Below are 12,343 nucleotides of genomic sequence, written 5' to 3' on the forward strand. Positions count from 1 at the left end.
TTTGGCAAGATAAATGCTGAAAGCCTATTGTGCACTCACCATCAGAGGACCTTGTCTACGTCCACCTCCAACATCCTGTGTGTCTTTGTAGAAAAAACATTGGACAAAAACACCCACAATACTGTTACTACACTGAAACTTTACAGCAGCACTTGTAGAGCACATTTAACCACTTGCTAGGTAACACTTATAGGAAAATCATCCTCATTTTAGAGAACACTGCAAAATTATCAAGTAATAGAGACCTGACAGTAGTTGCCTTCAGCATTTTCCCAGGAAAATTACAAATTTAGTATCATCTGAATGTTTAATTTAATGTGTATGTATCATTTTATCAGATTAGAGAACCTGCTAATTGCGCCAGTATACATTTATATTATGCTTTTATGATTCATATTCTCTTTGTCCGTCCTCTCTTTAACTTTCTGTCATCTCCTGTTTTAACTGTGAAAAAAATCAAACCGACACACGTGCACAAAATGAACGTCCACACTTGACTAAAAAAGATTAAAAACCCTGGGGGAGAGTCCTTTAAGTTCACTGCAGTACCTGAAGTGCTGTCACTGGGGTCATCGGGGTCAGGTGTGTTACTACGAAGACTGGACATGTCGCCTCGCCTCCGCTGCCTGTGTCTCCGTCTGTACTGGAACTCTGCATACTCCTTGAAACAACCACAGAAATAACCATTACCATTAATAACAAGTTTACATTCCTCTCTCTAGCTTACTTTAACAAAGGCTCTAATCCTACAGTTTATCCTGTCAAAATGCCCCCACCTGTCATCGTCAACATATTGCTTCCTGATCAGAAGAAAGTTGCCACATATTGTTGATCTGGGGCTACAGTGGCACACTGTCCTTCATTAATATCCAAGTCTTTTGTTGTTAACATTTCATAGGTGAATTTGTCAACTGGTAACTTTGATTCTAGTACTGAAGCAGTTTGCTTCAAACATGGTCTGAATCTTCTGTTCAGGAAAGACCAGCACCTAGAGACCGATTCAGACTCTTTCATCTCCAGCCCAAACCTTCACTCATTAGACTTCTGTCTAGACTGAACACACATTCACTGAAAGGGAATTGGAAATGAAGCAACATGAGGACTGAGGTTCAGATGTCTGAAAATACTACGTGTATCCCTGACTTATCTCAGACGCAATCAAAATATCTTATCAAAACGTGAAAGTGATGCAATTAAAAAATAAAGTAAATTAAATTAAAGAAGCAGTCTTACAATACTGTATATTCTTGGCATCAGAGGTTGTGAGACTGTGTAGTATATTTTTTATTATAACCAACAATGAAACTCTAATTCGATATTTCTGATAAACTGATATAGAATCAGTCAACAAATATTATGTCACACTGCGTGTCTAAATGATCCCAAAAAGCCACTATAGTAGTATACGCATGTGCACGTTTCAGTTTAACTTCAACCCAGGCTGGAGTTATTTTGGCAATAATATTTCTACAAAGCAGGAATCATAGTGTCATGGTTCTGCCTCAAACTTCTAGTGGTCAATTGCAAACTGAATGTTGATTTCAATGCTACGGCCAAACTATAATTCACAAGGTAGTGTATTCTCTATCCTAAGCATCATGTCTGGAGGAAACCAAGCAATGCCATCCTAACCGTGAAGCATGAAAGTAGCAGCATCATGCTGTGGGTGTTTTTTTATGTGGCAGGGACTGGGGGATTGGTCAGGGCTCTGGGAAACCTGGTACAAGGCGCTATGGACCTCAGACTGGGCCAAAGGTTCTCACACAGCCAGGCAAGACAGGCAGGAATGGCTCAGGAACAACTCTATGTCCTTGAGGGGCCCAGCCAGAGCCCGCACTTGAGCCCAACTGAACATCTCTGAAGAGACCTGAAAATGGCTGTCCACCAACAGTCCCCATCCAACCTGACAGGATCTGCAGAGCACAATGGCAGAAAATCCCCAAATCTTGGATGCAAAGCTTGTCACGTCTTACCCTAGAAGACTCAAGGGTGTAATCACAGCCAAAAGGTGCTTCAACTAAGTACTAAGGGCCTGAAGACTTTCATTTTTTCTATATAATACACTTTGTTTTCCTTTTCAATCCTGTTTTCACTTTGTCATTGTGGGATACTGAGTGTAGATTCATGAGGGGAAAATGCGTTTAAATTCATTGCATAAGACAGAAACATAACAAAATCTGACAAAATGAAGGGTTCTGAGAACTTTTTGGATACACTGCATACTTAATTTGTACATCTGTATCAATGCCACTGCAAATAATCAAACTGCATTCTCCATTAAATCACAGTCACATTCATAGACGCAAAAGCCTGTCACCCAAACTCTGTCTTTCATGTTTCCACTGCTCTAAAAATAGCCCACTATGAAGTGATCTGCAGGCATTGTGAGAAGAGAGCAGACCATCTGTAGCTGTGCCTGCGAGTCAGAGTCATCAGGCTTTGATTATTACAATAGTGTTGCCATTAACTACTGCAGCTGAGTAACTAGGGACACAAACTTAAATCTACTCTTTAGAATAGATTTCTGTTCAGCATCTGGTGGCAACATTAACTGTGAACTTCCTCATAGATACCTGTGCCTGAAATAATTTGTTGACAACGCTAGAATAATGCAGACTTGTTTGTTATTTAAATCCTGTGGGAGAAAAAGGAGTAGAGGTGAGATGAGCATCCCACCTGAGTTTTACATTTACGATTTGTTTTTTTGATCATCAGCCACATCATTCTATAGGGCGTCTAGTTTGATTAAATCTTTTCTTGTGGTTTGTATACTTAAGAGGTTGTGTGCGCTTCAGTTGGCTTTTATATTACATTTGTCTCAAGAATCAATAATGTTATAGCACAGTGCAGTAAACAAATGAATGCACATTAAGGTCTGACAGAGATGAAAGTCAGCAAGAGACATTAGTTTCTTCCAATTACAACCAACAATGTGGCAAAACATAATTGTCTATTCATTTCTCTTGTGGAATGGAGGAAACAAGAAAAGAGGAGTGTTGTCAAAATCCAACTGCTACTTTACTTTTCTGGTGTGTTGAGACTAGAAACCAGTGACAGAAAAGATCATCTGTAACATCATGTCACAAGCCTTATCAACTACTGACAGCAGATGATCTGCATGGAAGAACTGATTTCTGTTCATCTGTCGCCGTACTTCATGTAAGATATTGACACATTTTATAATTAGGAGAATGCTGAATTATTAAAAAACAAAAAACAACAACAACACAGGAACTCATTTCAGACATCCTTTGCATCAGTGCGAGTCCTGCCATTTGCAGACAAACTACTAACTTAGGTCTGCTAGCTCAGCAGGGAGTGACCATTTACCGAACAAACCTCAAGTTAACAAAAGCTTTATTATTCCTCACTGCATGGTGCTGAGCAAGCAGAGGATAGGTTTTTTTCAAAATTCATTTATCAAACTGGCAGACTGATCTCATCATTTGTTTTCCTGTCAATAGGGAAAGGCCCACTTTATGCGGTTGAAGGATGAGCAGAATAACCTGAGAGGCTTAGGTTTGATGTAAGATTTCCATATTTGTGTCATGTTTTTAACACCTGAAAAGGACGCAACACTAAGAGCCTAAGGAGTGATGGAGCTGTCGAGCTGAGAGAATTTGTTCCCAAGTTTATGTTTAAAGGCTGCTGCCTATTTTCTGTCTAGAAATTAAGCACTAACAGAAACTCAGTAGTAACTGCAGTGTATTGACTTCTAAAGCACTTGAGTGCGTGCATCAGGCTGTGCGGAAAAAGGAGACAGGTCAATAGTCTAACCATTATGGGGTCGACAGTTTTATGACTGTAAAAGTTAACTACAAACGCCTGTTGCTAATATGCAATGATCGGGAGCAGCCTGTTTAGGTGTTTGCCAGAGTACTGTGCTTTTAATCATTCAAACCGGGTGCACAGGGGAACACTGAACCATCTGGCTGGCTTCAAAGTGTTGAATAACATGGAGATCTTTTGGTCATCATGGTTTGAGATAAACCAGCAATATTCAAATGATTCCGGTATACATCCTGAGTTTATATTTAAAAAAAGGTTTGATAGAGGTCTGTGTAATTTGATTGTATATATAAATATTATATTGATTAAACCTGATTAGGTGTGATATTAACAGACAAGTGGATGCATTACTGCATCAAATCAAGGACTCCCTATTCATAGATAAACATTACAAGTATTTGTTTCAACCACTTTAAGACTCAATTTAAGGCAGGTTTCTGTCACTTTAACACGTCAAAATGCAACTTTCCTGTTTCTGAATATTCATCCATGATTGTGATCTAAACATTTAGTAATACAATTGAGATTACTGAGCCATAATTGGGCAACAACCTCTAATCTATTCAGATTTGTTACTAGAAATGTAAGATCCCAGATATAACAATTTACATTTGAGTCTAGATCTGATGTTTGTCAGGCTATAATACACAGTCAAAAGACGCATGCACATTTTGTTTAAGTGTGCAGTAAAATGCATTATTGACAATTCAAGTAAAAAAACACCACTTAAAACTGCTGAAGGCTTGTTTGTTACCTCAGGAGATGCAAAGCCTAAATATTCCCAGTCCCAAGTTCCGCCAGCAAAACTGAAAGTGAGGAAGAGACAGAAAGATTTTGTAATTTTAAGAATGTGATTAATTGCTGACATTTTATGTCTAATTAGTCCCTTTTCATCATTTCAAACTGTAGTTCAGTTATACTGTAGTGGCATTTTTAAATTGTAAAGACTAGACTGACACATTTCGTGAGCTGCACGTCTGTGTTACCTGCGCCTGGGGGCCTCAGGAGAGTCATTAGGAGCCACTCCCCTGGCCACTGAGGCCAGGAACTCCTGCCTCTTCTGCTGCACCAAACATGCCGCACGGATGATTTTGTGCCGCGGCGTCCGCAGGTAAGGCCGGTTAACCTTTTGTGCCAGGTCCTCAGTCACCATCTCCAAGTCCGTCTGAGGACAGAGAGAGAGAGAGCTGGCTGGGAGATCTATTGGGAAACTCAGTTAGTGAGTGATTTCTGAGTATGAATACACACTTTCAAGTTTAACTAAGTCTCTATTCACAAACTGGGATGTTCAAGGACAAAGTAACTAAGTAAGTAGTCTAACAAGTGAACTACTTTTAGGGCTACTACTTTATAAATGTATTAATTCTGAAAGCCTTATAGAAATTGCAAAATATATAGGGGCATTGGCCTTTCGTTTTAGAGTATTTAAAAAGGTACGACATCAAAGATAGCAGGTAAATTCATTCCTCGTCTATACCGGCAATCATAAATGATATAACAATAGATCTTGAGCTAAAAGCTGAGATGTGCAAGTATAACTGGGGCAGATTGTGAAGATGATGAGGTAGAAAGCTTTAGTCTTACATCTCTAATGGCCCATATAAGACTAGCTGCTGTGAACATTTTCCTTTTTTCTCAATAAGTAGGACTGAAACCTGCATAAGTTCGTAGATCTCTTTCTTTGTGCTTTTAGGCTCCAAAAAGAACCCATAAGGATAAGAGCACTTGAGGATGCGGCGAGTCTTTAGTAGTTCTAGGACCGCATCTTCAATGAATGTAGTGTCAGGTGGGCCTCCTTCCCCTGGGAAACAAAGAGAGAGACAGTCGGATAACAAAAATGATAATCTGCTTTACTTTTATAGAATACATCACTATTCCAGCCTCACGTACTTACACATCTAAGCGTATCTTTACACGATAATATCCTGAAACAAAGCATATAAAATAACAGCTCCATTGTACTAGATGTATTGTAGATACTGTTCTTGTAAAAACAAAGCTACCTTGATGGCAGGGGAGGACCAGGAATTGTGCTGGCCACCATGCTTACAAGTCTGAACTGTAAATCTCTCTTTAGTTTCTGGGGGTAAAACAGCTTTGGATCCAAGGTGAGCATCACGCTAAAACTGTGATCTTCTCTTGTGAATACAAAAAACAGCACACCCAGATTCAGATCTGCATCAGAATACACAATAGTTACAGTCAATCATGGCCAACTGTATACTTTGTAGAAATAGACCTGTCTGTAAATGAATTGTACAGGATGAATTGTGCAAACGTTCATCTGAGCCAGACTCACACACTGAGTTATGGCCATTTCCATTTCTGGGTCATCTGGCAGCCAGACATATGTGGGTAACACCACTGCAATCAGAATCTAATGAAATTTAGAATGAGTGTTGTGTATCAGAACAAAACTTGGCTATGCTAAACAGGTTGTAATTGCCTGTACAAATGGGGGCTTGAAGGACTCTAGACAGAACTTATTCACAAACCACAAGCTCCCTCGTAACATAGACGTGCCTGCTGAATAATAACTATACCCACTGTTGTTAATACATTATTTATACACCTCAGTGTTTTTCTCCCTCCTGCCTACTTCCAAAAGCTCAATATCAGAGGACAAGATTAAGATGTGTCTCAATGTGTAATGAAGATTGACACTGCTATGGCAGACTGCACACTCACTTCCACTCAGGGCTCGACTGAGCTGCTCCATCTTCTCTTTGGCTGTTTTTAACAGACGCTGCTCCAGCTATTGTGAGGAAGGCAGAAGCTGTTAGATTGAGTAAAAACGTTTTGACAAGACTGCACGACCAAACGATGAAGACAATACCAGAATATAAGGATAAATAAATTAACAGTATGGTGGCAGCAGTTTAAAATCCAGGCATTAGGGTGTCTGATAATTTCTATCACTGAAAAAGTAGGACAGCCTCCATTAATAATGCAGATGTACAGAATACAGAAATACCATACTTTAATCATTTTAAACTATATTGCATTAGATAGCTTTCCCACCTATGAAGCCATGTGCCAGTTTTAAACTAGATGACAAGTTCACATAGGCTACAGTACATCCACTGCATGACTTTACACTATGCAAAGCAGACATTATTGGAAGGCAAAGCCAGGTTTGTTTACCTGATAGCTGTGCTCATGGTTCTTGAAGCGTGTGTAGTAGTGCATAAAACGGTCAAGTTCCTGAAAGCTCTTGTGCTTCTTCTCTGCCTGCAAAACCGTGATGAGACACCAGTCACAGTCAATAACCTCCTGAGCATGTTGTTCCCCTCTGACACAGGAAAGTGCAAGTACTTTGGTTAAGAGCAGTCAAAGTAAGTGAGTAGTGCCACAGGTGAAATCAAGACTTGTGGGAGGAATGCTCGTCAGAGAATGAACTTCTTTTCACCTTTTATGAATGTGGGCGGCTCCATGGTCAAGAGTCTAAACAAAGCGTATATGTGTGTTTTTAATCTTAGTTGTTTACTAGCTCAAGTTCTTTCCTGTTTGACTGTAGAAGTACATAAACAAAAGTACTGTTCTTCACCATTTGCATGAGTATGTGTGTGTATGTTTGCATCAACCTCCTTTTCTCCTTGTAGACTAATGTTTCAATCAGCTGCATTCCTTGGCGAATAATTACACAATCCTGTATGTTTATGCACCTTTATATGTTAACGATAAAAATGAAAAAGAGTGCATGCGTGCATGTATGTGGGCTGATTCAGTGAACTTTGTAAAGCACTATGAGACACTCTGTTGTGATATTGGGCTATACAAATAAAATTGAATTGAATTGAATTGAATTGAATTGATTGATAATCAGATTGACTATTGACGGCTGAGGAGATAATAACATATTCTGATACTCCTGTCAATTTTAAGAAGATGTCATTCTTTGGACAGTGAGACAAAATGTATTTATCAAATATAAAAATCCTTCACAGTTTGTGGTACTCCATTAATCCTAAATGTGATTAAATGGGCAATCCACCAATTTCATCCAGTCCACTTAAAGGTCTTGGGGAGTACAACTGCATACATGGAAAGAGTTGTATAAATTCCTTTGTGGCTGAGTCATGTCACATGAGTCAGCGTCTGTTGGGACTGAAGACTACAAATCTGAAAAAGCAAAACATCTGGGGGGGTGTCGAGTTAGAAAGAACTAAGCTTAACAGTCATCTGTAGTCCACTCACCGCCTCTGCTTGAGGCTAGAGACTTGAGTCTACAACCTGAATCTGACAATCTTCAGTTGCATTGTGTGTAATGTAGGTGCAAGGTTTTGATGCAGAAGAAGAATGTGTGGAATAAGAAAAAAAAAAACATCTTTGGTTCTGCTGCACCAGTATTGATCCTTTTCTGAACTGTCCATCATGAGTCCATCAGTGCTGCGTGAGTACTCCTTTGACATTACAGTCAACTGGGCTATGATGTGATGTGTTGTGATGTGATGTGCCACTCTGCTTCTTGTTTTTGTTCAGTCTAATTAAATGAACATGTGGGCTGTGGTGGTGCACTGTGTCTGCTGGCAAGTCTCCCCAACGCCTGATCAAATTGGGTGTCAACAATCTAGCACACCAACAGCAGGACAAGTATCCAGCTCTAGTGTGAAGATGTGTCTGTGTGTTTACCTCCTCAGTCATCTCCTTTGACTGCTCCTCCACCTGCTGGATGACCTCGTAGCGGGTGCAACGATAGTAGCCTCCTGTTGATGAGCTGTGCTTTTTCCACTCCTCCAGACAGATCCAGCAGAAGTCATACTTACACTAAAGGGTGACAATGGAAAATTTGATTTAAATCTACTCTGGTCAGCTGTCATGTCAAACACTGAATGGCCAAATATGAATGCTAGTCCAGCTATACTGGGGTAATTTCCATCAGAGAAATCAAGTCCCTGTGCAATGGTATGTGAAATGACAGGTAAAATGACTAATGAATAATCCCAGTCCAAACACACACACAAAATATTAATTAAGGGTGCAGGATATCTGACAGTTCCTACACCTCTATCTCAATCTTCATCCATTTATTTATTTTTCTTTTATAACTGGCAGTTTAAAAAAGGACACAGGTAGTTGTTTGAACATAGGAGTTGATCCTCGTAGCCCGCTGCCACTAGAAGGCACTCAGACAACATTTGAGATCAGCAAGTCCCATTGGGTATTGTAGAACAACAAAACACTACAGCCACTCCAATCCACAGTCTATTTGGGTGTAAGTGATTTCTCTCCCCATACCGCTAGTACTTCTGTGGGTGACAAGTTAGTAAGAGCAACATAAAACCCTAAAGGCTAAGACCTCTGTTGTCCTGAAAACACCATGCTTACAAGGCACTTCAGAAAAATCAATAGAAAATGAAAGAGTAGGAGGGTGGATGAAAGAAAGGACTGAGAGACACAGAAAGACGGCGTGTGAAATGGAGAGACTTATGATAAGTGTGAAGCCAGACCGGAAGGGAAGGAAATGGCAGAGAAAAGACAAAGAAATGTTCCTTGGCAACACTGAGTGTCGTGTTTCTAAGCAACAGGGGCAAAGCCATGTCTTACCAGGTAATAACAGGTCAAGAGGCGGAGCCCTATGTGGCCCCTCAGCTTGTGAAAGCTGCTCGATTTCTCCCAAACTAATCTCCATCTCTTGTCAGCCTCCTTAACCAGGATCGAGACAGTGCAGTGAGAGGGCTGTCACAGAGACAAAAGGAGCCTGGTTGTGTGACTGCACTATGCTCCTTTCATGGCCTGCCCTCCAGCGACAGTGGTAGTAACAGAGACACTGTCAGGCATCATGACTCTGTGTGATTATCAGTCTTACACTCTCTCTCTCCACCGCTGACTGTCTATTCTTTAAATCTCAAACACCTCTGTATTACTCTCTCTTGTCTATCTCAGTACGACAGAGGCTGCTGACTGACTACAAGACCTACTGACTTTCCTTCGGTTTGATGGACTGTTTATGAGCATAACAGTCTCCACTCGTTAAATCATCTTTTCTGACAATAGCTAAACTTGGTGATGGCAGCTCGAATGTGATTAGCCACATTTTCACCTTAACAATTACAAAACCTTTGCTACTATTACCTTCACCAGGACAAGAGAGCTTTTTACTTGCTTGAATCTAGAGATTACTATTATCAGTTTTAACACAGTAACTGTTTCATACTCAATTATTTAATCATAATTATCAAATGAGTCCAAGGTATAAATTATAGCCAAACAGACGCACTGGAAAAGCTGAAGAACCAAGACCATATTCATCAAGAGTTGAATAAGGTGAATAAGAATAAGGTGAATCATGACAAGAATCCAAAATAGTGCTACAACAGAACGAAACCTGCCCTACAGGAAAATATTTAATTAGCAACTATTTCAGATCTTTTGATTCCATAAGGCCTCTGAAGTTTAAAGGTAGCAGCTTTCAACTGAGTTTCTCAGTAAGTCACAACAACCATCTGCGTGCTTCTAAAATGACAGTACGTTGTTTCCGAGCCTTCAACTTCCTCTCTCATGTTAAGCCAATTTCCCTGGTGATGCTTCCACTCGCTCCTCAGTTAAAGCCTTGGGAAACCTTAATTAGGTTTATGTTCAGGGCATGATAATGGCAAGGCACTGACTTAAAACTAGCATGCTTACATCAAGTCCCACCTAAGACTAAATGTTTAAAGCTCAACTAATGGCCTCTATACACTGCAATGTTTATGACACACAATATGAAAGTGCCAGATGGAGGAGCAACAACAGCCTGGCACGATTGTGCTTAGAACATTTCATGGCAATCTGCCACTTAGATTATTAAATATGGCCTGAATTTGTGAGAGTTCATGGAATGTCCAGAATAAAAAGGGTTCATTCTTGTGTTTTGAAAGTGTGTCTGTGCTCTGTCATTTGTCATGTACAAATTCAAACCATGGTCTAGTAGTGATAGAAGTGAAAAGTTCAGGGGGTCACAGAACTATTGGAGTCCACCCTGTAAGGACGATGAATATCTTGACATGGAAAGACAAGTGTTGCCTTTTAGACTGTGATTAATTTGCATTTAATGTTTTATAATGTTACTATGCTTAAAGGTGTCTCAGTACACAAACTTCATTTTCCACTTAATGGTTTTGTTAACAGGACAGAACATAACCCACAAATACTTAAATATACTTATAATATATTAATTTGTACCCCACAATAGTGCAATTGCAGTATGTTAATCATGTAAATTATTCTTACACGCTCTCTCACACACAACACACACACACAATTTCCCATCTGACTGATAACAAATAATTTTGATATTAAAGCAATGCAATATTTAAAAAAAGGGGGGGGGTTCTAAATGACTCTGGTGTCTACATAAAATTTAATCATGTCCTCTACAAAAATAGTAGCATATTGGAACAAAAAAGTAGCACTTCACAACCTCGCCCACAGAAAATGGTAAAGCAGTCAAAAATAACACTACTGAAAATATGGTGCATGAAAAATTACACATAATCCACTTTATTTTTTGAGGTGTCAACTGGGTTTGCAGTTTTAATAAAACAACAACAATCATGCATTTTCTTAAGATGTTTACAGGTTCTTCACTAAATATAATTTGGCACATTTATCTGGTCAAGATCTCTGTGCTGATCTCTAAGCTGACTATAAAACAGTAAATCCGGCCAAAAGGGGAAATGTGCCTGTAATTCTGCTTAAATATTTTCTAGTTCAAACTTTGCTTCTTCTGGCTATTCTTTAAGTTTAAGATTAAGTTTAACAATTTACTCACTAATAACTGAAAACACTGGCCTGTGAGTCGCCTAATTACATAGTGTATTAGTGCAACAGGTATGAGAAACCTCCCAAACTAACTTACCTTAGCACACTGCATGTGGTTGCAGCCTTCATTTTTCTGTATTGGGGACTTGCAATTGGCGCAGGGTTTGGAGTTAGAGAGCAACCACAGGCAGTTGGCTGCATCCTCATAAGCTTCGCTTACACCAGCCACTTCAATAGGAGGAGGGGGAGGTAAACAGAACAAATAAAGGCATAATGAGACAGAATGAGAATGGCTACTACCACAGTGTCTAAACAGACCACAACACTGAGTGGGAAATTGTCCTGTCTGACTAATGTGTATTGCTTATATATTTTGCTAACATTTCCCAAGATGCTCATGCACCCACCCCTCCACATACACACAAACAGAATAATTGGCTATTATCGAAGCCCCTCTGATGTGCTGTTTGAAATGCCAAGATAAAATAGAATCTGGGGAAATCGAAGGAGAAGATAGTTCCACAACAGAATAATTGCTTTTATCTTTTGACTGTCACACCAACGAAGTAGCACTTTGGAGCGACTTGGGCCATCTTAAATCATCTATTACATTCCCCACAGTCCAATTACTGCTTCGAAACATTGTGCATTTTCAATGAGTGGGTTGCTCAGTTTAATTAATAATTTATTATCAACATGGTGGATTTTAATTGGCTTAGCGCTAAACTGTTTGTAATTACTATGGTTGAGTTCCAGGACATGTAACTTGTAAAATCTGGGCAAGTTTGTGGATTACAGGTAGAAAATAAAC

The 12,343-nt window shown here is 39.6% G+C and overlaps 1 protein-coding gene across 1 annotated transcript in view; it reads right to left on the reverse strand.

The window, feature by feature from the left end:
- The window catches only part of LOC139204887 (ankyrin repeat and IBR domain-containing protein 1-like), a 32,371-nt gene that overhangs the window by 3,880 nt on the left and 16,148 nt on the right, over window positions 1-12,343 (reverse strand). Inside the window, exons 11-19 of the mRNA XM_070834911.1 lie at window positions 11,630-11,760; window positions 8,422-8,556; window positions 6,934-7,020; window positions 6,478-6,544; window positions 5,445-5,590; window positions 4,776-4,954; window positions 4,544-4,595; window positions 550-661; window positions 40-83 (exon numbers count right to left, since the gene is read on the reverse strand). Coding sequence (XP_070691012.1) covers window positions 40-83; window positions 550-661; window positions 4,544-4,595; window positions 4,776-4,954; window positions 5,445-5,590; window positions 6,478-6,544; window positions 6,934-7,020; window positions 8,422-8,556; window positions 11,630-11,760 — 953 coding nt within the window. The remainder of the gene's footprint in view (window positions 1-39; window positions 84-549; window positions 662-4,543; window positions 4,596-4,775; window positions 4,955-5,444; window positions 5,591-6,477; window positions 6,545-6,933; window positions 7,021-8,421; window positions 8,557-11,629; window positions 11,761-12,343) is intronic.

This window comes from Pempheris klunzingeri, chromosome 8 (assembly GCF_042242105.1).
Source record: "Pempheris klunzingeri isolate RE-2024b chromosome 8, fPemKlu1.hap1, whole genome shotgun sequence".
NCBI lineage: Eukaryota > Metazoa > Chordata > Actinopteri > Acropomatiformes > Pempheridae > Pempheris > Pempheris klunzingeri.